The sequence below is a fragment of the Neodiprion virginianus genome, chromosome 2, assembly GCF_021901495.1.
Source record: "Neodiprion virginianus isolate iyNeoVirg1 chromosome 2, iyNeoVirg1.1, whole genome shotgun sequence".
NCBI classification, from domain to species: Eukaryota; Metazoa; Arthropoda; class Insecta; order Hymenoptera; family Diprionidae; genus Neodiprion; species Neodiprion virginianus.
Genome location: NC_060878.1, coordinates 38,070,895 through 38,095,469, shown reverse-complemented (window position 1 = coordinate 38,095,469; position 24,575 = coordinate 38,070,895). Strand labels below are relative to the sequence as shown.

Below are 24,575 nucleotides of genomic sequence, written 5' to 3'. Positions count from 1 at the left end.
CACATCAATGATTCAAAACGCGGACCGCAGATCCGCGTGTCCATCCTCGAGGGCGTTGGCGTAACCACTCTCTTTCGCTTTTGGTAAAATCGTTCGTTAACTCCGGCATTGGGCCTTTTACATCGAGTTAATTTTGTCTACCGAAGCCGCACCCTCCAATCGCAACCCTTTTCACCCCCTAAAGTAGTTCTAATTGAAAGCCAACCACTGCGAGCTTAAATTCAAGCTTCGAGTCTAGTCCAGAGTCTCTATTAAATTCTCTATTACAACGGTTACTAGGGTGCGGATACAGGCAGAGTCTCAGTTTGATCTCTGCTCCAGAACACCGGCCGATATTTCACCGTATTACCACGCATGCCTCTAGATGCATTCCTCGTACCCACACATCTGGCCCAGCTGGCTGAGTTACGGCCAATTTATCGCACACGAGTTACAAGTCCGTCATTTTTCCTTTTTCTCAAATTCTATAGATCGACTTTTTTATTCGCGTTGTTTAAACCAGTCGTGTTTCCAAGATATTCGTTACGAATTCTTGATATTGTCGACCGCGGGTTGTCTCATCGATTGCGATTCGAAATCGCGTCGCTATTTGCACGGCTGCAGTCTCGTCTTTGATACATTCTTCGGATGCAAGTTCACGTTCATCGCTTTGCGTCGAAGCGACTTCACAGCGCGATGCGAGATGGATATCATCGCGTCGCATTGTCGCTCCCGAGGTGTCTGTAACGTATTCAGATTTTAAAACGAGTCAGTAACCACTCGTTCGCTATTCACGAGTCTCAACCTCGAGAGTCTCGATCCTCCGAGAAATAGAAGCTTCTCCCGCTATGCAGTTACGGGCTGTGCTCTGTAAGGTCGACGCAGCGTTTTGATTCCCTCGGGTTTTCACGTCCCGTTATACCCGCGTTATAGGTATGTTACACAGGTACTTCCCATCCTTCGCCGACAGCTTCGCACCATTTTTGCTTCAGGGATTTAGCGAGTCGAATACTCTCGGGCACGAAGCATGTACACCAAAGATTCCCGTGTTTCCTTTCAGCGATACATGCACCTTTGGACCTTTTTCCTTACTCGTATCCCGATCCCACCGACCCTCGAGCCAATCCGCTCATGGACTTCTCCCAGGGTTGCAAAGTCACGGATTGTTTCTCGCGAAACGAGCGGATAAGAATCTACGGAATCCTCGAATTCGTTTGTCTCGAGACTGGAGAAAAAAAATCTCGTTTCGTTTATGACTTTTTCAATTCGGCCGGAGAATTCGGTTGATTTGTTGCGCTATATTCGGCGGCATATCTCCGCTGACAAGATTTTCCTTCGAATCACTTCTCGAAATGTAAAACATTTCACTATTTCAACAGAAAAGCGTGTTACGCCAGCGTTAGTCATCCGCAGGAATGTTCGCGGCTCGAAAGTGAAGGACATAAAGTACAGAAATCAGAAACGGCGTCGAAACGCATCGGTATGGGTGTCGAATTCGCCTGCATTATAAATGCTTCAGCCTCGCAGCGCTCTACCCGAGGGAATCCGCGGCTTGTCGCAGGTTTCAGGTATAGCCAGCCATCACTACTCCCGCGGGATTACCCAGAGGCTACGTTAGAATAGATCAGTACGGTATAATTTACCGGCTCCGTCTACGCGAAGACCAAACAAATTGGCCCGCTTTACTCTCCGGAAGCGTTGAAAATCGAAAAAGCGTTTTTTTTCCCCCGTCAAATAACATACCGCGTGAGCAGCGCAGTTTCGACGATACTTCGACACTCCATACGCTGAAAAAGTTACGTTATCTTTTTTTCTTCTTATTCCAGCTTCGGAATAGTCCGGGGTCGCAGGTATCGCGGAATGGGGTGAAATTCTATCCACGGGTTGAACCCGCGTCCGCGTCCGTGTTGTGGATTACAATAAAATTTGATATATTGCGACACTTACCGACCATCCTCCTAGGGCAAGGTTTACAAGGTTTGACTTTAAAAGCCTTATATGAGAGAAATAAATTGGAAAAGTTTGTTTTCAGCAAAGAAGAAAAAAAAAAAAATGCAAAAAAAAGGTAAGAAAAAAAAAACTACGCGTATATAAAGCAGAGTCTAGTGGCTGCCTTGGCGCAAGGCGGCGGGGTCACGTAACTTTAGGTACCTAAGTACTTGTGCAGGATACACAGAGCGTGCAAGATATTATATACCTGTCTACAATGTACGTATATGTGAGGTGTGGGTCGTACACCGTGATATCCTGTATCGCGCCACGCCAGAACGCCCTGGAGGGAAACGTTTACTTGCGCTTGAGTGAAAAAGTTGACTAAGTAGGTATACGTGAATTCACAATGTTTTTTACACCCCTGGCTTTGAACGAACAGTTTCAACGTTCTTACCCGACGAGCGTACGAAAACAAGTGATATTCAGTTCTGCTCGAAGGTTTCTTAGCAGGAAATAATCGGGTAGAAGAAAAAAAATTCATTTCCGTTTTTGTAGCATTTGTATCTCGAGAAATAGTTTAAAGGTGTTATTATTTATTAATTTAATAGTTTAAATCGACCCTCGCATTTTCGTTACAAAATCTGTAAACGCATGTACCTGAAAATAGCATTACTACTGCTACTTGCAATACCATCGGTTAAATTATGGTCATTGTAATATTTAGAATGAAAATCTCGGAATTTGATAGAGCGAACTGAAAGTTGAGTAGTCGAGACACTACCTCGTTCTTTACATTGAATTTCACAGAAAATTGAATTAGGTTTTTTTCATAGCTTCGCCGAGTGAGCAATTACGCTGGGAGATTGCGATGTTGTGCAAAATACTAGACGCCTATCTTCAATAAAGCTTATTATACATTATAAAGTATAAAGAAGCGGCTTGGTAAATTTCCGAGTAGATGCTTATCAAGCTAGCCATCAACTCTTTTATTTTTCAAATCCCTCCAGCCGGGCTGTATAAATCTTTCCCTAATTATCTCGCCGAGTTAATTAACGTCCTTTGCCCGAGGCAGCCGGGTGTCGTCTGAAAGCTCCGCTACGTCTCTAGACCAAAGCCTTTGCATGCTGTTTTTTGCTCACCTATTATGCGTCGCGGTACCGTTTCTGTGACACAAAGCAGGTTGCGTCTTTTGGGGGGGCCGAAACCTTTCCCTTATAGACTTGAACCCACGCGGAAGATCCGTGAAAGCTCCGTACCTTGAAATTGGTGCGCTATTACCAATCGTGCCTGGTAAACCGACTGCAGTTTTTTCTCTACCTTTCTCTTTTGTATTTGTCCTTTTTACCTATCTCCTTTCCGAATTAGCGCTGCAGAAAATTTTGCAGGCAGTTCTAGGCGCGAGTAAAAGAACAAAATTCTTTGCTATCCGGGGCGTTAACAAAGAAAGCTCGTATCGCCGGGACGTTGAACGAACGAACGAGCGAGTCTATCGTATGAATTCAAATCAGATGTGGACAATGGAAATCGGGCAGACGGGATGTTGAACGATCGGACCGCCGCATTTGCGAGGGTTCCTTTTACCGGGGACATAATTGAAATGGAACGGGAGCGATTGCATTTTTATCGCAATATCATAGACAGCGCGCGAAGACAGTGGAATTCGAGACATTCCGTCGATCAGCCGTCAGACGGTGAGCACGAATTTAAGCGTCGTGGCCAAGGGTCGAAAATAATTAGCGGAACGATCGGCCGATATCGAAGATCAATTCGCAGCTCGGTCAGCACGCCGTTCCCGTGTTGCTGACACATTTCCATAATTCACTGGCCCTCCGAACGGCCCGGGCAGTGTTCGGGAATCCACTATGGAAGAGGGATCGGAGTCACGGTCGTTGGAGAGAGACGGAGTATCGCTCACCCCCGAGGGAAGCTTTCCGAACGTAGTCCGGGGTCAAACAACAATGCAAGATAGGGTGAGCGCTGTAATCCCGACATTGTCCATCCCGGTATTGTGCCTACGTTCAAGTTGTAACCACTAGAACCAACCACTCCGAACCCTTCAGCCTCTCCAGCGTCTCGAACATGTTCAACGTTTCGTACCTTTGACTCGAATTGCGGGTTCTCATCTTCGCGCCGCGTTCTTGGTCCTGCCAACCCAAATATCAGCTTCAATTTCTTTCAGGGTTATCGCATACAGGCGAAGAAGTGTCGGATTATCGGTTGCACAGTCTCTCGAAGATTCGAAACAAAAGAGTGTCGGATTACGAACGAGAAGTAACGATTCGTAAGCTGCTGGAACTAAAGGGAACCGAACGAAATTTCATTGAAACAATATCTCTTTAAGATGCGAGGAATAATTTTGTAATCCGTGAAAAAAATTTGACCGTTATCAGCAATATTTGAGCAATCACATTTTTCCGTTATTTTCATCAGCGCCAAATACGTAACTTTGTTAATCGATTCTCTAAAAATCGCGTAGTTGTAGGTATGCAAAATTATGGTTACGTCCAAATCATTGAAATCATGCTTCACCGGAAAACGTAAATTAACGTTGTTAAAATGTTAATAAACGCAACAATCGAACGCACCAGTATCCAAAGTTGACACGATAGCCGAACCGTCTTCAATGAAATTGTCAATATTTTATTTTTGGGCTCTCTGCGAGGAAAAGGTTCCTTGAACGTAATTACAAAAAGCACGCCAGTTTTGTTCGGTTGGCGGTTTTACCTGTCGAGCATTTTCACCTACTTTACGTGAAAATCAGGGCTGAAATCCGACGCGGGATATTCAACTGGGCCCACCCTGCAGGGTTGAGTGTCGTTTCAAGTCGGTACCTCGAGCCTATGGCGTAGCGGATGTCGAGTATGTCTCGGTACACGCATACCTTCACATCCAGTGATCCAGGGGAACCCCCTAAGTGTCCTAATTTAAAGCAAAGTACACCGTATTCCTTTATGAAGGCACTTCGTCTTTGCTTCTCTCGCACGGAAGCCGCCCTTTCAGCAAGATGACGTTGTAAAACGTTCCATACCGATGTAATTAAGCGAGGGCTCACAAGTTTGTCAAGTTTAACGCGTTTCTCCAACCTCTCCGGATGTCATCTTCAAAGGCTTTCCTTCCTTCCCGCCTATACCTTTTATATCTTCCGATATCTCCGATCGTTTCTTTCCCCCCGGCGGCACGCGAACTTCAACCAAGTATTTCGTTCTTCTGCCGATTGTTCTTTGAACTCGGTTTCTCTGTTATTTCGTCGTAAATAATGGTATGAAAAACGGCGGTTCGGCGAAATCGCTAAGTTTCTTAGTTGACGAACTATTCTTCCGTAGATTTTTCGGTAATTCGAGATGCCGAAGACATATTTGCGCACAGATAAAAAATTAAAAATCTAAAGCACGAAGTATCATGAAATTATTCAGAATTGGCATATCTGTATTGAATTCGAAAATTCGAATCGACGGATATCATTCCACTCTCACAACCGTACAACGTGCGGGCAATCGACGTGTGTAATCAACGTTGCAAAATAATAACTCGCGTTCGACTCGGATAAAAACTCTGGCGAACACCCAACACAGGGTGAAAATTCAACGAGTCGGTGTTCGAGTCCGAGGCACGTTATCCTGCCGAATTACGAGCTCCCGGGTTTTCCGCTGTAAAATGGGGATGGGATATTGAAGGGGTTTCAACGGCGTGGATGCCGCGATGGGATCGAAAGAAAGATCCTATTTGGGGAATATTATACGAGAAATCAGGAGCCCTCATCTCCGCCTCCGCGCCTCGCCAGCGAGTCCTTGGAGGAGCTTAGCGGGAGCAAAGGAAGGATCCTCCTCGTAGTGATTCAGGGGCGGTTTCCCCCGGATTCGTAACCCCTGCCTGATCGCCTCTCATCCCTTGATCGCCGTTTGCCTACCCGGGAATTCGCCAGCAGGGAAATTCCCGGCGCACGTTTTAATCTATGTGCAAAAAGTTTACGTACGCCAGGGCTCGATGCGTACGAAAATTATTAAATTTCCCTACTTTCTCGTCTGTTCACGTGCCAGAAGCGGCGTTGAATTTAAGCAGGCTCTACTTTTTCCGCTCGCGTTTCAGCCGTTACATTGAATTACAAGCAAAATATCGCGAACCTTCGCTGCGAACGCGAGATTGACTATTAAAAATTTTTCGATATCCCGCGAGTCGCGAAAAACCTGGAAAATTTTGATTTTATCGGTTACGGAATGTTTTTTACTCGTGAAAATAGAAACGAGCTCTCAACCCCATGACGGCCGAAACGCTACCGCACTGTTTTTCGCATCCGGATAAGACCGGTGCGAGGGGGAAAAAACGCATTTTTCCCGACTAAAAATGCCATCAGCGAGTATCATTTTCCCCGGTTTGCCCTTTTACCCTTTTAACCTTTTTCACGAATCGTTACTCACCCGTGTTTCACGTGTATCGACATCCGCAGCTGGGTAAGAGGGATTTTGTACCGGTACCTGTGGGATTTGAACTACCGTTTCAACCGCGCAATGAGGAATACCGAAGGGCCGTTACAGATATATTGTCGTTGATCAGGCATCGTTAGCCGTCGATTTGTGTTTGCGGAAGCGACGAGCTGTGACACGCGTCATCGTGTCGCGAATCCAAATCCCGCGATGGCGATTCAAGCGAAAATACACGCGAGGATTGACGAATCGCGCGACGAGTTTGGGTAATTTAATTCTGGAAAACAACGCGACAAGGCAGCATTTTGATATATGTATATTACTCTTTTTCCGTGGATTAAGGGATTACGTCCTCAGCGCCACGCAGAGACAGACAAACGGCTTGATGCAATTCTGCAACAGTAATTCGGGCCAAAGCTTTGTGCGATTTTGCTGGCGGGCTGAATTGCTCAAGTGCAGTGAGAACGGGGTTGGTTATAATTTAAACTCCGTTAAATCCGTTCGCTTTTATTTTCAATTTTTGTCTCGTTTCCGTTCGTAACGCGGGGCTAAGTCTCGTATTATTCCAAGTTTTATCCGACGGTGATTTGAGTCGATATTCGTTAAACTCTGCAGGGATTTTAATACACCCACGAACGGTCGAATTAAGGGATGAAAGAGAAAATGCCGTCATATACGTAGGCACGTAAAATCGTACGAATCACGAGCTTTCGTTACAAATGATAATTTTGCTTAATTATATTACTTCCTTTGTTCCACGAACCCTCGGATATCATTAGCCTTTACACCGGGCATTTAATCATTCCTCGATTCACGGTCTCGACTAATTTCATTTCGAGCTTACACTTCGCTCCGCCATTGCGATAAAAGCTTAAACACATTTATACCGGATTACGAGTTCCGATATCAAACAAACGTCATATTTGGCGTGAAATTATTGCCGGAAAAGGGAAGATGAGATTCAACGGTGAAAACGAAATACATTTTGCGATCCTATCTTCTCATTTATACCAACGGAATATTCGTGGGCTTCGCATAAATTCGTAATATAATAATTATGCATATTGCAATCCTCTTTGCGTTGTGGCACAGAAACTGCAGGTGCGTAACATCTCTGACGTCAAGTCAAGTGCGGCAAGATAGATGGCAAAGTGAACGCGGAATGGTGGTGGCCGTTGTAGCCAACATTAGCCGAGAGCGTAGCAGTCCGACATATTGCTCAGCGAAACGTAGTTAATTATGACAAACAGAAACCGCCGAAGGGATTCGGGAGGCGTTTGGTACGGTGCACAGGAGCCGTAGATGCACAGACGACTGGTTCCAATTATACTTGCACTTCGTACGAAATTCGTCTGTGCTTCGGTGCTCCGCTGTTGCTGTAAAAGGAAAAAAAGAAAAATATTCGTTGGCGGATGGCGTGAAAAAAGTTTTTTAAAAATTTACTCACGGCGATAAAATGTATGCATTGTTTTTCCGCCGCCCATCAAAGTGATACATCCGTTTGGCTGAACGAATGTACAATTATTTGTCGGTGAGTCGTGCGTACCGCCTAAACCGGAAGCCATAATGTTGTAATAATATGTTGGAAAGTTACGGAATCGTTTTAAACTTTAAAGTTACTGCAATACATTAAAACGTGACTTGCTGCCTGTTTCGTATTAAAACTTTCATAAGCTGTTGCAGTCTCGCCCCCTTTTGTGTACCCTAAATAAAAGGTGAAATAAAACAGGTTGAGGGGTGGGGAAAAAAAAAATTGTCACCGTCTTTGCAAATAATGTCTACCAATCGCGTTTCACCCTGTAACTCTCCGTGGAAATGCGAGGAGTTTAATCAAACCATATTTTTATCTCCTTTCACTTTCACTTTCGTTTTGTCTTACTCTTCTTTTCTTTCTACGTATATAAATCCTTTTTCTCCAGCTGACAATAAAGGGCCACAAAAATAACTTCTCTATTCTATCTTGGTCTAATCTTTAACCCATAAAAAAGACCCTATTATCACATACGTTTTTCGGCAATAGGGTTTGCGAATTTACGTGATATGCGAAATTATTTTCAGGCCCTGCAGTGTCGGATTCTCAAAGGAAACGTCGATTTTGTTCTTTTTTTTTTTTGTTTTCTAGAATTTAATTAACGTTTCACTTTCTACGCGCTTCCTAACAGTCGCTAGATAAAACGCGGGAACAAAAAATAGCACGAGTGCTGAGGGGGTGATAAAATACAGCTCTGGCCTTCAGTAGGCAGAGTTTTTAATATCGTATCACTGAGCTACTGTTGACTTTTAGCCTGCCGAAAATTTTTAATTCACTCGTTCTTTGAAGTAGGATTTTTAACTTCAGGTAACAGTTGTTACCCGGTAGAACAAAAAAAGCAGTCGGTATTATATTTTCGTGGGTGATAAAAAAACATCTGATCCCGAATGAATTTTGATGCAGAATTTTTTAATTTCACCTCAGAATGTCCTCAGACAATATTGGGCCACCCGTCTCTGCGACTTCATTATACGTACCTACCTACCTACCTACGGCTGAAATAAAAGCTCTTCGCGTTGAAAGCCCGCAGGATCTCGAGGACCCTCAATTACGCACTGTTCTGAAAAATTTTCATACCATTTCAAACGTTCTGCATGGGAATGCTTGATGGTCAGATTGACTTTTCAATCGCATTTCTTGTCTCATTGATTCGTCATTCCCTTTCATTTCGGCAAGGTGTTCTCAAATAAAACATTAACCCCTGTCAAGCTGCTGGTTAATAAGCTAGCAGAATCGCCTGAACGTACAAATTCCGTGGTTCGGAGAATTGGAATGGTCAGTCTGCGTCGTATTTACGGACCAATTACGGCTGTACGCGAGGAGGAAATTAATTAACTACACGTATTAATGGAAATTAGGTCCTCGTTTGCAAGCCGCGATCCCAAACACTTGGAGCAAACGTAATTCGTGCGTATCGAAATCACGCGAATACCGCGTTAAGGATACGGCTAAAACGCGTCTATTTTTCGTTTTCTTCTTTTTTTACTCCTCCAAGCGCATAGACGCCGGATCTTCCAGCAACGTCTTCTTCGCTCCCGTCTCTGATCCCGGCCCCTCGTCATTCCGGAGTGGAATTAATATCTCAAGGGTGCAGCGTACGCGGAAGCGCCCCTCAGGGGACGTGATTAAAACTTAACCCCAGCACCGAGGCCGGATGTCTTTTGGCTGGTGCCTCGGCCGTTACATTAGGGGGCGTATTTTCCGCATTGAACTAACTCGAGGATCATAATTAAGCACGTTTTAAAATATGCATTCGGTAGCCGCGATTCGGCAGAATTCGTAGTCCAGAAATCTCTATCGTTTTACCCGTACATTATTAAGTTATGTTTGTATAAACGAGAATAATCATTCGTGGCCTGAAATTTCATGCGTTGGCTAAAATTAACAGCTGTCTGATTGATGTACGCTGGAAAGCGGTAATTAACACTGAATTATAATAAGCGTGAAACATCGGGGAGAGGAGAGATTTCGTACACGGTATGTGTAAGTGTAAATTTAGATACGTAATAACTAAAACAGGACGATTTGATATTCAGGTTGACTAGAGCTGGAAAATTGAGCTGCCGAGTAAAATTATCGTTTAACCTAAAAATATCGCCGTATATATCCAGATTATATCTCAACCCTTTCCATAATCGAGTAAAAATTTCCTTTATCTCACCCTTCGTTAATCCGCCGCGCGACGTTGTCAATTAAAAACAAATTGCGACGATAAAGAAAACATTTCAATAAAATTTTAATATACTTATTCTCCGTTATTGGAAGCTCGATAATTTTCTTCCTCGAAGCGGAATTAAAATGATTAAATTGTGTAATTTAATGTCCGTGCTATTCAACAGCCTTGGGATAAAATTCTCTCATGGATATTTGTAGGATTCTATTTCTGTCTCCAGTAACGTTTTTTTGCACATTTTAATGGGATGCTGGGTAATAAAGAACTCGTGAATCCGGTGATCGAAACGGCAGTCGCGAATCGTATCGATTTTATGCATTATCCTGCAATCTTTGGCCTCAACGGAACGAAATACGCTCTTGTTCGCGATGGTATCTCGGCCGTTTTATAAGCTCGTGCCTCGCTTTCGAATAGAATCTAAACTAAAGCGAAACTCTTTGATCTCGCGGGTGGGAGAGAAGTTGCTACTGCCTTTTTTTTCCCCTTGGAATACATAATATACTTAGAAGACATACAAGGGGTGGTAGGACGTTGAAGAGAAATACGCGAAAATGAGACGAGGTAAAATTCCACGCGCATTAACAGCCTGCGAGAATTCTGCGAAATAAGAAGGACGAATATCGGCGGAAGCCGCACGGCAACGCTCGATGAAAATTATTCCTGCGAAACAATAGTGAAAATTTCATTGCAAGCTCACGTTTTCCGCCGGTTCGCGCCGGGCGAAGAAGCTCTACAATTAGGGCCGGTCTATTCAGAAACTGTTACTCTTCCGGCATTATTTTATCCAATGGATATCGCTTATGGCCGATCAATGCGCCCGGGCAGGCGGTTTTACTACTTGCCCAGGACTACTTCCGCTCGGTCGTGATGCAATTAGGCGTGACCTGGAATACCTACCAGCTCCTCTCGCGAACCTCAATATCCGGCTTATCGACGCCACGCTACCCCGCCGGCTATGAGAACTTGTTTTTCCAGACTTATTGCAAACATTTTCACCGGATATTGTTCATCCGACGTCGGCTGGTACCCGGTGTCTCTCCGTATTTGTCGAAAACTGGCTAAACTGCCCGAAGACTTCCGCCGGGAGCGTCCGTCGATTATTTTGCCCCGCCTTTCTGATGTTCGTGCGTCAAGGTGAGGTTAGGAAGCGCTCGAGACTGAAACATCTTCGCTAGTGAATTTGTTTGAACCAGCTTCGATGCGCGTACTTCTCACGTCAAAATCAACGTCCTGTCCAAATTTCAAGCGATTCGAAGCATTGCCCGCAGAGATACAGCCCGGAATGTCTCTAAATATGGAATAATGATAACAATTCAACATCGACGATCGAATTACAGAAACACTTTCTTGATATGCAATCGGCTGCGAAGAACACATTCAGTCTTTAAAATCACCTTCCACACTTTTTCCAATTTCTTAGACTAATATTTTGCTACCCCTTGCCTTTCCCTGAGTCATATCGGCGTCCGCTGCTCCTTTTCATTTTCATTCTTACATACGCGGTTCGTAAAATGAATTTTATTCGAGGCTATTGGTGAAGGTGGATATACGTCCGAAGCGTAGGTGGGTCTAGAGCGAAACGATCATATGGTTGAATTGAAAGTAAACGATATACCGCTGCCCGTAATCGACCCACGTTCCGTACACACACTTATTGTTATATCTCGTTCTCCTTCTTGCCTAGTGATACGCAGCAGCTTCGGTGTACGAAACCTTTTTACGTCTCGTCGCACGGGACTTTTTTCGCAATAACTTTAACGGACATTCGGAAAAATAGGAGAGTTTGAAACGGAAGTGAATAGAATGTGGTTATAGCCCTCGTATATCGATGCGAAGTACCGCAGTTTAACTTGATGGACAAGTTTTCTGTTTAAGGTATTTTTCAGCTCGTTGAAACGTTTGTTTTTCTCTTTGAAAATTTAGAATTTCTAGTCATCGAGTGCGTGACTCCACTTTTAACGTTCGTTTTTAGGAAATGTCCGTTCATTCGGTATTTATAGTGAATGTTAAATTCGTCGACGTTCGTAATTTCAATCTCGAATTTCAGCAACTTGTTTGGTCAACTTTAAAAGTCTGATCAAGAATCAGTGAATTAACTTGTTCGAACCATTCCACGCAGAATGAATCTTCAATATTTCTGTTTATAAACTGCACGAGCACGTCGACATTAATCAACTGGAAAGCGATTACAGATGATTGATCAAATTTGATACGATATAAAATTCAGTAAAGCGTATCTAATCAAAAGCTGAAAAGTAATAATATGGTTTCAATAAATTCGTGGAAGATTCTTTCGTCCGTTACAACTCAATTTCAGCCTATACACCCAATTCCTAAATTTTTTCTCGGTAAGTTTTCAAGCCTTAAACAAGGAGACACGATAAAACTCGAAGTACTCATTTCGCCCCACGGCTTCAAGTTATTGGAGTGTTAAAAAATCACTTTGCAATTGTCGTTGACACCGAGTATGGCGGCCGTTTGAACCGCGCCGTTTAAAACCGATTTCACCGATAAGAGGCCATTCGCAGGTCGCAAGACGCGTCATTTCCCTGCTCGATAATCGACAGCCGTAGAAATGAACGGTCAAAACAGTCATCTTTCCAGGATAAGTACGAGGCACGTTTGTAACCGTCCGTTCTGCTGCGGGTTCTTCACCGATATCCTTAACTCTCGAAGAATATGTGGCGTTGAAATATATTACGAACGCATCATATCGAGCACCGGTGTCACCCTTCGGCTCGTCTTACGGCGAGCCGCATAAAGTACGCCTCTTAGCGCAAATACATTCTCACGTTACGCTTTTCGCACGTGTCACATTCCTAACCGCGGTTGACGCGCGGAAAGAACTTGCAGATGCCGAAGATTCTTCTCAGCTTCGCTGTCACAGCTCGTCCCTTTCCTTCGTCTCTATATCTTCCTCCGTCAGGATATTACATACTGTTACGCCAACGAGTAAGGGTCCGTGCCATGGCGCACCTTGAGGAGATAATCTGACTTGGACGGCCTCTTCCTCTTCGGGAAATTGGGATGGACCAAGTGGACATGAGGTCCTGCACTAAGCTCGATCCGGTGAAACGAGCCCGTCGATGGTAAAAACGCGCTTTGGGATTCAGCTGAATATCGTCCCTCCCTATAATTAGGAAAGCCCCGAGGCGCCAGGATCGCGTTTTTCGAGAAGCACGGCCGCGCGGTCTTTTTTTCATTTTGTTTACCAGTTTTTGAGGGTAAAATCCGGCGGAACAACTTCGGGATTTTAGTGTGCTAATTTTCGGTTAAAAATACATGCAATGGATTTTCACGGAAGTAGACACGGGCGGATGAAAACCGCTTGAAAATTGAAGTCAGGAAAAATTTATCACACAGCCGAGGCGGTAGGTGGGAAATGATCGTTACTACGTTATTCGGTTGAAACGATTCCTGTTATATCCTCGTGAGTTTACGGGGTGAATTAACCCCAAGTAAATTTCAAAGTTCAATATGAGCCGAAACTCAAACTAACAAGTTGAACGAGCCACTTGGCTTTCAACGGGGAACTGTAACTGGATTACAGATATCGTGAGATACACTCACGATTCTTCCTTGCGAAAAGCTTCAAAGGCTCAGTGAGTCTGAGGAAAAGATCGCCGGCTAAAAACAATAGATAAACGAGTAATTCTTTCGCGAATATTTCCTCCACGTGCGGATTGTACTTCACTCGAAAACGTTTTCTGCGAGCGTGAGAAATCGGTTATAAAGTTCTTCCGTGAGAGGAGTTTTGCTATTTGATTATTGCACAGGTGCAGGAGGTACAGGTGTAGGTATGGGTGTAAACAGAGGGAGCTTGCTCGAGGCCTGAAACTGAAATAGATATTGGCACAGAGGGCTTGGATATATATGGATGAGCTTTATATAGCTGTTCGACCAAATCAGAGCTTATCGCAGAACGATTGTCGCGAAAATATTGATCCTTGTCTCGGCCCGGTGGCTCTTGCGGTAACAGGGACTCATAGAGCCGAGAAGTCGCGGCTCTTTTTCACCTTCACAGACATACATTCACATTCTCCGACGAATCCTTGTGTAGTCTCAGGCGCGTATCCAGCAGCCTGCCCGGAAAATTACTTCGGACAAAAATACGTTCGGTGAATAATTTTTCCCTAACTTCGACTTTCTTTATTTTCAATTTATAAAATATACTTGAAACGAGGGCGTCGCAATTCGATTTTCAGTTGCACACCGAGCTGCGTTCGCAGAGTTGGGACGGGTGAATTACACGTGGTTTGGTAGACGAGCACAGAGGGTGTTCAAATCATAGTCCAAATAATTGACGGGTATAATATGTATACTCGGCAGGAACGGTGCCCGATAATAATGCCGGGAATGAAGGAAGGTAGGAGCGAGCAGAATTGGCATAATTAGTAATTAGTTCCCTCGCACGTTCGACGGGATTAATTTGATAAATTAGCCGCATTGTCAGACGCTTTCTTCGTCTTAACGCTGTTTATCGTTAGTCCGCGCTGAAGTGGCTCATCAATTGAATGGCTGCTCCCATGGGCTCGAAAATTATATCCCTTTTGACAATGGAGAATTAAGCGCGTACTCCGGAAATTATTCGTTCAAGAAGAAATTTCAATTCTAGTTTCATTTTTCACTTTACGCTAAATCCGATCAGCTCGTCGCAGTTTTCCGCGTTTTCCGAACACTGCTACAAAAGACAAAAACAAACAAAAAAACAATTCAAGATCACTGTAGGTAAAAAATTCAGCTCAATTCCTCGATTCAACGTTAAACACCAGAGCGCGTCGCGTTGTTCCTATTAACTCTGCCTGATGTATAATTCACGGATAGGCTGTGTCACCGTCAAGGTACGTGAGTGACGTAACATAAAGGCCCGTCAGGTACCGAAAGGAATGGCGGAAGAAAAGGCGAGAAAAAACGAGCGGAGAGGTTTTTGCCCAGTGAGCAAGAAGCAAAAAGAAAAAAGAAAGCAATCACATGGAAAGAAGTAAAGAAAAAAGAAAATGCTGTATGATAATCCCACGGCACGTTTTATCACGCGGCAGCGCGAATGAATTTCTGTGTCGCACGTGTCAGTTCACCTTCTGAAATTTCAACGACTATCATACCTGTGTACGTATGTCGGCATGTACCGGTATGAGGCAATGCAGGAGGAACGACGATTGCCTGTACATGATGCATTCTGCAGACTGCAGATGAATGGACGAAATGCAAACGAAATGCTCGGGGCCTTATCGCTACTCGACGCGGGTTAAACCCTGCCGGGATAAAATTGGGCGTGCACCCCGAAACTCCCGATTTGCATAATCTAGGCTTTTAATTATTCCCCAAAATCCGGAGGTAAGCACGTACCTACGCAAAAAGCATTCGGCCGGGTCGCACCTGCTGCATTAATCAAGAGGTTTTTACAGTCATTGGAGGAATTAACGAATCCAGCCCTTAATGAAACTGAGATGTCATCTTCACGGAGCTTCTGCAGGCCGACGCCTTGTCGGTTGTTCAAAGTTTTGCGCGAAGGTTGACGAGCAAAGTAGAGGAGAAATAATACGTTCAACCTTCTTGTGTAAGGTTATAAAAATAACCCTGTCATATTTTTTCATTTGCAACTGCGAACGCTGAGCTCTGTCATCGTTTCGTTTGCATTTTTCTACTCGTTTCTTTCTCTTCTTTCACAACTTACTTTTCCGTTCCTCTCGTCAATTTGGTCCCGCACCCAAATTAAGTCGGTCGAAAATGAGGCCTCATTTTTCGGATACAATATTGAGCTTTTCCACTGCCTTTTTCTCTACGAGCCTTTTTCGCCTCGCTTCCCCCTCTTCCCGGTCCTACAAAAAAACAGAAAAGAAAAGAAACTAAAACCTCAGCCTTAACCTCCGACGTAATTTATCTCAAGACCCGAGTCGACCAACCGAAAGGTAGTTATTCACCATCCATATTCCGCCTCCGCATTCTCAAGCTTTTACTCATTCCTGCTCCTCTGATACACCTACTGCATATTTCACCAACTCCCTGTACTTTGACAAGAAGATTATTTTCTCCCGATAGCTGTTGTACGCACCGTGTGTTTCAGACGTGTGGCATTAGGAAAAAAATCAGTCATCAAACTCGAAAAGTAACGAACTCTACGCAGTAATCAGACCCGATTATTGTACACGGGGCGAAATTTTTCGGCGTGAATAAATCAGGAATTGAAAAAAGAAGCTCACCATTTTCTAAGAGTCACTGCACCTCGCTCGATTCTTGAAAAATGAACTAAAACGGAAAAACAAAATATCACGTGAAAAGTGGGGGGGATGAAAAATTGCTAAAGACAAAAAGCCCCGTATATGGATAGATCTGGGAAGTCACCTTGGGCGAAGGAGAGTAGAAGGAAGGTAGCTACAGGATGTCGAATGGAGTGATCGATAGCTCTAGAGTCTTGAGGAGCAAACCTCGAGTTTACCGAGTTGAAAAGTTACCCCGATGGCGGCAGGGGTTCAAAGGGGGAGAAAACAATGCTCTTCCACGGTCTGAAAGGCAAGCTTGCGGATACAAGAGGGTACGGACGTAGGGCCGGCCGTAAAGCGACATCTTTTGTTCCGACTTCCCGCGACGTTTTGGTTGTGGTCACAGACGGCTAGTTGAGAATAACAATAAGCCGCCTAGTTTCTTCCACGCTTACTTCCGACGAGATCTCGGTATTCCTATGCCTAATTTCCAGCCACGCTGGGCGGACATGAATAAAAGCTTTTGCAAATGCCGGCAATTCTCAGTCGTGCTCTCCACCGCGCCGGAGAGAGGATATTTTTCGCGAATCGTTGAGGCAACGTCCTTGGACCTGTTTCCAGGGTGGTTATATGCTGAAAATTCGACTTAGTCCAACAGAGACACCTGGAATTCCACTCGCCGATAAGATCTCGTTCATTGGAATCTGCGTATCTGTATCGGGGTAACGACTTGTCAAAGGGTGAAAGGTCGACGCGCCCTGCATGACGATACGAGGTAAGAGTGGACTGGTACTTACGCAATGCCTGTCTAATTCCAGAAAATTAGGGACAGTTCCAACAGCTCGCGTGTATGTTGCGCTGTGGAGAGAATTAGGGTTTGGGTGAATTAACCTCGCTCCCCCAGCTGTTGACTAATTTTCGCAATCTCTGCCTGTGGCATGTGACTCTAATGGAAGGTGAGAAATAATTATTCTAATTGCAAAACGACTCGTCAAAGAGGAATCTCAGGAAAACGGAGGTGCCGCTTCTCTGGAAATGACACATTCTGCAATCTGAATAATAATATGGTCGCTTGAAACGAGAGGGTGGAAAATTTCTAGGTTTTCACGGAGGAATTCGGTGGGTCTACAGCGAATGTGCGATTTTCAAATAATCGGAAACGAGCGAAAATGATTTCTTACGTGGTAAAGAAATATCTATGCAATTCTATCAGAGCCACGAAAAAAAAAAACACTCAACACATGAACGAGCTTGGGGTATTTTTCAATATAATAAATTCTTCAAAGGATAGCACAGCCGCTCTTTTTTAATCTCATAAACGTTTGTTCTTACAAAAAAGTTTACAACGCAGTAAACAATGTCTCGAAAAATGCAACTTATACGGACAACAGTTTAATTAAAATAAACAGCGTATTTAGGTGGCCGCATTATTCAAAATCCAGTAACGATCAGCCCAACCAAGTCGATATTGAAAAATATATAAACAAACGCCGTCTGGCTGCTACAATATCGCCGTGAGTTTTTCTTCTCAATTTCACAGAGCTGGCCGAGTGGCTTTGACGATACCGCGATAATCAATTCGATTATATTCAACGCTCTCCGAACCGGAAGCGAAATCTAATTTCCCTGAATCCCTCCCTCCCCCCCATATTGCTCCCCCTAAATAATCGTCGAGATTTTACTACACGCTCCTGAGAAACGGATACCTATTACCTAGCCAACTTTCCGCAACAATTCCGTTGCGTATAATTCGGTGTGACAGGTGCGCGGGACGCGTGGAACGTTTATACGATTGTTTATTCGACTGAGTAACGTGAACGCCAGAGACAATAAGTCGAGTTACCGACGGCAGATTTTTCTCCACGTTATCGGAACAAACGCGCACTTGATGGAAAGAGGGGACGCCATGGATACAGGAGAGATAATTACACTAGCGCTATAACGGATGTGTTTTTTACACAGCGATCATGCGTCCCCGGAGTTGCCGGCCGGAGGGTCGATGATCAATCAAAAGTTTAAGGCGGGAAGAAGGTAAATTTTACACGGGGTTAAATTGAAAATAAAAAATTCCAACAGGACGCGCTTGCAGGAGACGCGTTGAGGGATGGTGCAGGCATCTCGGCGATAAGATGCACCGTAAGTCGTTAAAGTAAAATTGCTTCACGCTCAAGCGCTCTTCACCACTTACCCTCTCTCACTCTCTCTCTCTCTCACTCTCACTCTCTCACTCTGTCTGTCCTAAGAGTTGAATAGATAAGTTCTTTTAGAAGGAGATGCAAACGCTAGCGATACAGGCTTGTCTGCTCGCGAATCTCGGGACTCGTCGCAATCGTTTTCTCTCGTAAAATTATACGCACCGGTACCTGCAGCGTGTGAAATAATTAAGTATGGCATTTTTCAAAATTGATGGAAAAATTTTTCCAAAATCAAAGAGGTCATTCAAAAAACTTTTTTTTAACAAATCGGTTTGTGTAATAATCAAGGCGCTGCCGACTGATCGACACTGTCGAAGGAACTGAAAATATACGATTACAGCACTTGTTGTATGAAATAATAATTTTCTCATCGACCTCGAGAATGATTCGACATTTTTCGAAGGGTATGCTCGACAGTTTCTGGAGATTTTATAATTTTCAACGAACGTCAATTCCACTCCCATCCACAAAACTTTCAGTAGCGTCGAATTATTTACGTACTCATTGTCGGATATTACGACTAAGAATCACCTTCAAGCCCTCCTGACCGAACACTTACCGAATCCTGGTAATTTCCCTTCCATGAAAAGTCTATTAGATTGCACCGTCGTATTTGTATTCCGCTACATGAATAAACCAATCCAGGAGCTAACCCGGGACACTTACAAGTATACATATACTCCGACGTAGCGGAGGTATTCATTTAGCTTGTAATGGAAATGCGTGGGGCTTTTTGCGGATGCCGAATCCACGGATTCTACCGAAATTGCGGCTGCCGAGAGACAGTGACGAATCACGTCTCACGAGTGACACGTGCAGCCCGGAAAAGCCGCGTAGTTTATACGCATTTGTTTGGCAAATATATGTCCGGAGAAGCTTTCAGGTCCGTTCTGCGCCACGGCGAAAGGGCGTAGCTCGACATTTTTCCCGCTTCTATGGAGAAGCCCCATCCATGTAAATATGATATTGTAAAGATGAAAATTGGCCATTTTGACAAATTCGCACAGCTGGAGGATTATCGCTGCAGCACTGATCGATGCAGCCGACGATATAACAGCGATTGACGTAAGTTTTCGTCGTATCAGTAAATTTTCTAACCACACATTTACGAATGCACGGTATCAGTGAATATCGCAGTCTCGTTTCGTTGGCACAACTGTTTCGATGAATTTTGCTGGCGCAGAATTCTAAGGCTACAGCATTATTATACACGCCGGGGGATTTCACTCGGAATTACAACCGCTAACTACAGTGGCAAAGTTTAATTATCGAATATGTCCTATCTGATGGTTTCGGGGACAGTTAAACTCAGTCCATTAGCGGGAGCGCAGTGACAGATATTGTCGAGATTTGGTAGAGTGGATTATATCAGTAATCAACCTGCAGAACTACCTACCGACAAGTTTCCGGTTTTCGCAGTTGCGAATTCTTGTTTTTTTAGTTTCTTTCTTCCGTTCTGGTAATTGAATTCGTTATGGATTTTGGCATTATTCAAAACATTCTTTTTTTATTTGCCTGTTTTTTATTTTCTGTTCTTTTTTCTTCTCATTTTGTATTCTAATGAGGGGTGACAAGAATTAAAAAATTTGCAATCAATGTTTGCTGATGTATCTGATTACTTCATATTACAGCTTCGGTTTGATTTTTCGCAGCATCAATTACCAACGTATATTTCGATATGATTGCAACATTTATTCTTAAGCCCGGAGCTAAGGTTTTTTTTTCACCTAGACTGTAATACGGCGAAGTGTTTCCTCTGGAACTGAAAATTTTCTTCCGTTCATACATTAACTACGATCGTTTTTCTCCATTTCATTGACCGGGCTTTCTGAAAACGTGCTGGAGCGAAATACATATAACCAGCTAGGCATATTAGACATATTATCTGCGAACTTCAAGAAAGCACGTATCGACCGTTAATGCAACATAAATAAAATCACGAGGCCATATATTAGCGGAAAGCGTAAGCGAATAACGAGACAAACGAAAGATTAACACTCGCGTAAAGAGAGTGCGAAAACTTACGAGACCTGCTCTTGCACCGAATCTCGCAAGTGAATGGGTGGTTAGATTACACACACACACACACCTAGTCGGTGCGAAATGATTAACCGGATTTTGCACGTAACTGATTTAAATCAAAACTCCATTTACCGCCGCCTTATCACACAACCGAGATCGGAGCGTTTCCCTTACGGGAAAATTTTACCCCATTGCATTCGAGATGCTACGAGCCTGATTTTCAAACTCTTGTTACAAGTTTCGATGGGATCTACGCTTGAATATATATTTATTAATCAAGATAATCTCTCATTTACGTTATATCTAAATATCTTTTTCTTTTTCTCTGTTTCAGAACAACGGCAGTTGATCAAGAGGAAGAGATACAGAGTAGTGAAAATATGAAACTTTATTATCATTAAATAAACGATCATTCGCCGTTAGCGTTGATTCGCTGTGATCAAATTATTCTACTGTTTAAGAATAGTGATTGATTGGCTGTGTTTTCGCGTAACCAAAGTTATGTGTATATGAGACAGGCAGTCGTGTAGCGATCGTATTTATTTACCGTAGGCGTCCTTCAATCGGATGAAGTAAACACTGGTATCGATTACTCAAAATTTGGGATTCGAAGGTCACGTGACATGAGCGAATTATTGTTGACGATTCCCGAGCTCGAGCCGATCGTCAGTTCGACGCGTCGCGTCGCGATCGACGGACCGGATCGTTGCTGATAAGCATAAATCGGCGTCTATTCTTCAAATAAATAATGACTGGTGTGAATTGATCAACCGATCTCCGACGGAAAGAATAAAAATAGGCACGGCATGATCGGTCCGCGCTCATTTCGCCTCGGAAGTTTTGTGCAAGGTGTTAAACAAATCAGTGAACGTGCGTTATGAAAGCGTGATGTGAAAGTGGATAGTCGTGACTTGGAACAAAATCGAGGATACGAAAAGCATCGGATTTTTGTGAATGTGTGATTAAAGTAAAAAAAAGAAGAATAAAAAGAAAATTTACCGCGGTAGTTCGCGAGAGGAGAAACTGCGTAATTTGATGCTCATGTCTCTCACCCGAGCTTCTGTTCGACGCTAACTGACTAACTACAACCACCAACAACACCAGTAACAACAACAAGAACCACAAGCTGATATCCGTCCTCTGAAACATGATGCTGCGACATCTTCTGAGCAATCTAACGTCGACGGAGGTCGTCATGCCGACGGAAAGCATGGCCTTTTCGTCCTCGGTGTCCCCCTTGTCCTCCTCCCTCTCGCCTCCGGCCAGTGACTCGAGTATGACCGGGGACCTGGAAACAGTGTCGAGCACGACGCCGGCTTCACCGACTACCAGACCCGACTTACACGTCGACAATGCAACTGGGTACGGATACGTTGCTGAACACGATGAGCTCGACTACAGTAAGTGAGACAAGCGCAATATAAGATAAGAAATAGTAAGTTGATCGAAAGCGAATTTGATGAAAAGAGTGGTTCGTTTTTCGCTTCTGTCTGTTGTACAAAAATCATTTTTAATGAAACGTTTTGCTTCGCGTAAATCGAGTCTCTGGATCAAGTGGAGACGATTCGAAGACTGATTCTATGTTCGGAAAAGCGTAATCATCGTGCTTAGTCAAGACGAAATACGATAAATAATTTTAATTGGAACTGCCTACTTTTGCGTAAATTGTGTCGATAAATTAAGTTGAAATAGTCTCAGGACTCAAAAACTATCCAGAACAGCGTAATCGATCGTTCTTGGGTCGAAAAAATTTCGTTGAATTGCCATTGAAATTTTGTGTACTTCTTTGATTGTCGTATCCTCGAAAAGTTTAGTAACCTTGAGAAGGGAAAGTACCTATATATTGTATTTAAGTAGAAAGATTGGAGACGTTGCTTTTTCAGCAAAATCGTACAAAAGCAGCCTGAACATCGTCGATGATTGAATAGAGGTAAAAAAAAGTTTATACCCCATGGTTATTAGCCACTTTTCTGTCGGTAGGTATACGTAAGATAGAAAACCCGTTAAAGCTAATAGAAGAGCAATGTCGGTTAGGTACATAAAGAGCTCGTAGCTAATACGGGAACCGGTGAACAGAAAGTGCCGACTGGGTTTATTTTTCTATAATATTCTCTGTAGAGATCAATTTTCTCACAGAGCTCGTATAATCGGCCGAAGAGAATAAAGAACCTCGCTGCAAAGCTGCAGTCGTCTCGATTGAACTCGCAACGAGTTGCACGTACGATGTGACTGATTAAAAAATCGGCCCGTATCGATCTTGGTTCGACTTGTTTTTCTCTCTCTTTCTCCTCGTCAGACGAGAGAGAAAAAAAAATATCCCACACACACGCCTGTAATTTCTTTTCCAGCCAGCAATTTGGGAGAAAAGAGAAAAGCAAACAATTTGACTGTATTGTTGCCGAGGCGGGTTCGTACTTTCAATCAGCCACTCATTGCCTTCGTTAGTCGATATTTGCGACGAGCTTTATAAAAGGCAGACTCGACCGGCGCCCACGAAATGTCTGAAGCTTTCGAACCACTCTCTTTCTCTCTCCCGAGTGAATCCTGCGAATATCATGATTAAATCTTAGCCGTCGATCCCTCCCGAATTCGGTTTTATTTTTGACTCTAGCAATTCGAAAGGTCTGGATCGACGTCGGCTAAGAACGAAAACAAAATCAAAAGTCAAACCGTGCCTACGTTGGTCGGATAAATTGAAGCGTATTCCTTCTTTTTCGAACCTAAAGCACACCGCTTCGTATCGATGCGTGACGCACCGCGAAGCGTTTGATGTGAAATTTTCAGAGTGGACTAAAATGCGATTGGCGGCGGAACGCCAACTTCTATATACCTGCGGTTTGATTCATAACGCAGGGGTATATTTTCAGAGCTCAAGTTCACAATTTGAGCCTGGGTGAAACGCTAACACGCTATTAGTCCCGCGTCTCCGATTCAAACCCCCGAAACCAGCAAGGGGAGTCTTTTAACATCTCTCCCTCCCGGATTTTCGCTCGACCAATCTTTGCCCGCGTGTTCTATTCTGCACGTTTGTCCATCGCTATCTCTCATTTTCTACTCCTCGATCACGGCCAGAGAACTTCAAAGAGAAAAGCTTAACCGATTTATCCACGCGCAGCCAGTGACCGAAACTTCCACTTGTGTCCCCGGTCGATCTGAAAGCAAACAGCTTGCTCTCTCTCTTCAAATTCTATTTATAGCTATTCGTTTATTTTTATCTTCCTTCGAGACTGGGACGCGATACAAGGGTCACGTTTTACGCTACTCAAAAGTTATCCTCCGAACATATAAAGCTACATTCGTTCCAATCGAAGGAATCAAGAATAAATCAACGATTCAAAAAGTAATCAGATTTCCTTACCTGCAACATTCCTATTCCGTTTGATATTCCAAAGTCAACTGTCAAAATAGAAAAAAAGTGCCACATTTTACGGCGCGGAAATAACAAAGATCTAGAAGAAAGTATACATCTAACGGTTCGTACATTTGTTTTTCACACGTGATTGCCAGTGCGGATCTTTTTTCCTCGAAGCTCGATTTTTCTTCTTTTTTTTTGTCGTAAGCGTTGAAAAAAACTCGCGCGACATAGTATTTCACGTACCTAAATACTAAGTAAAGGAAAGAAAATCTCCTCGCTGATATCGGTGTAGGTACACGTTACGTATCTCTGGGGGAGGAATTAAGTGGTCCCTCCTGGGCGCGTTTCTTTCTCTTTTCCTCTTCTTACATTCCGTCCGGCTTTATCGGCCTCTGAATATATAACGGATTTCTTTGTTTCCGATGGGATTCATTGCTCCTCGAGACCATTGACCGTGTCAAATTTATGCCGTTTTTACTCCCTCGCACTCTCGCGTCGGCCTAACTCTTCTCCAGACCGTCCTTGTCTGACCACTCGCAGTCCTACTCCACTGGCATACTAACGCCGCCGGTCCCCCAGGCCGGTCGATAGCACTGGCTCTACTACTGCGGCCAGGGTCGAGTCGAATGTCTCTCGCTGCTAGACCCGGTCGGCCGAAACTCTGGCTCTACGAAGTTATTGACGGCTGAGAAAGGACTGATCGTAGATTTTTGGGACAAATTTTCGCATCAAAGCTCAAAGCAATCTTCAGAACAGTCAGTCACCCG

At 43.8% G+C, this 24,575-nt stretch overlaps 1 protein-coding gene across 2 annotated transcripts in view; it reads left to right on the top strand.

The window, feature by feature from the left end:
- Positions 1-24,575, top strand: part of LOC124296907 (uncharacterized) — a 107,068-nt gene that overhangs the window by 4,209 nt on the left and 78,284 nt on the right. For both annotated transcript variants that reach the window (XM_046747333.1, XM_046747332.1), the window contains exon 2: positions 20,788-21,853. In XM_046747333.1, the coding sequence (XP_046603289.1) occupies positions 21,601-21,853 (253 nt within the window). In that variant the 5' untranslated portion in view covers positions 20,788-21,600. The remainder of the gene's footprint in view (positions 1-20,787; positions 21,854-24,575) is intronic.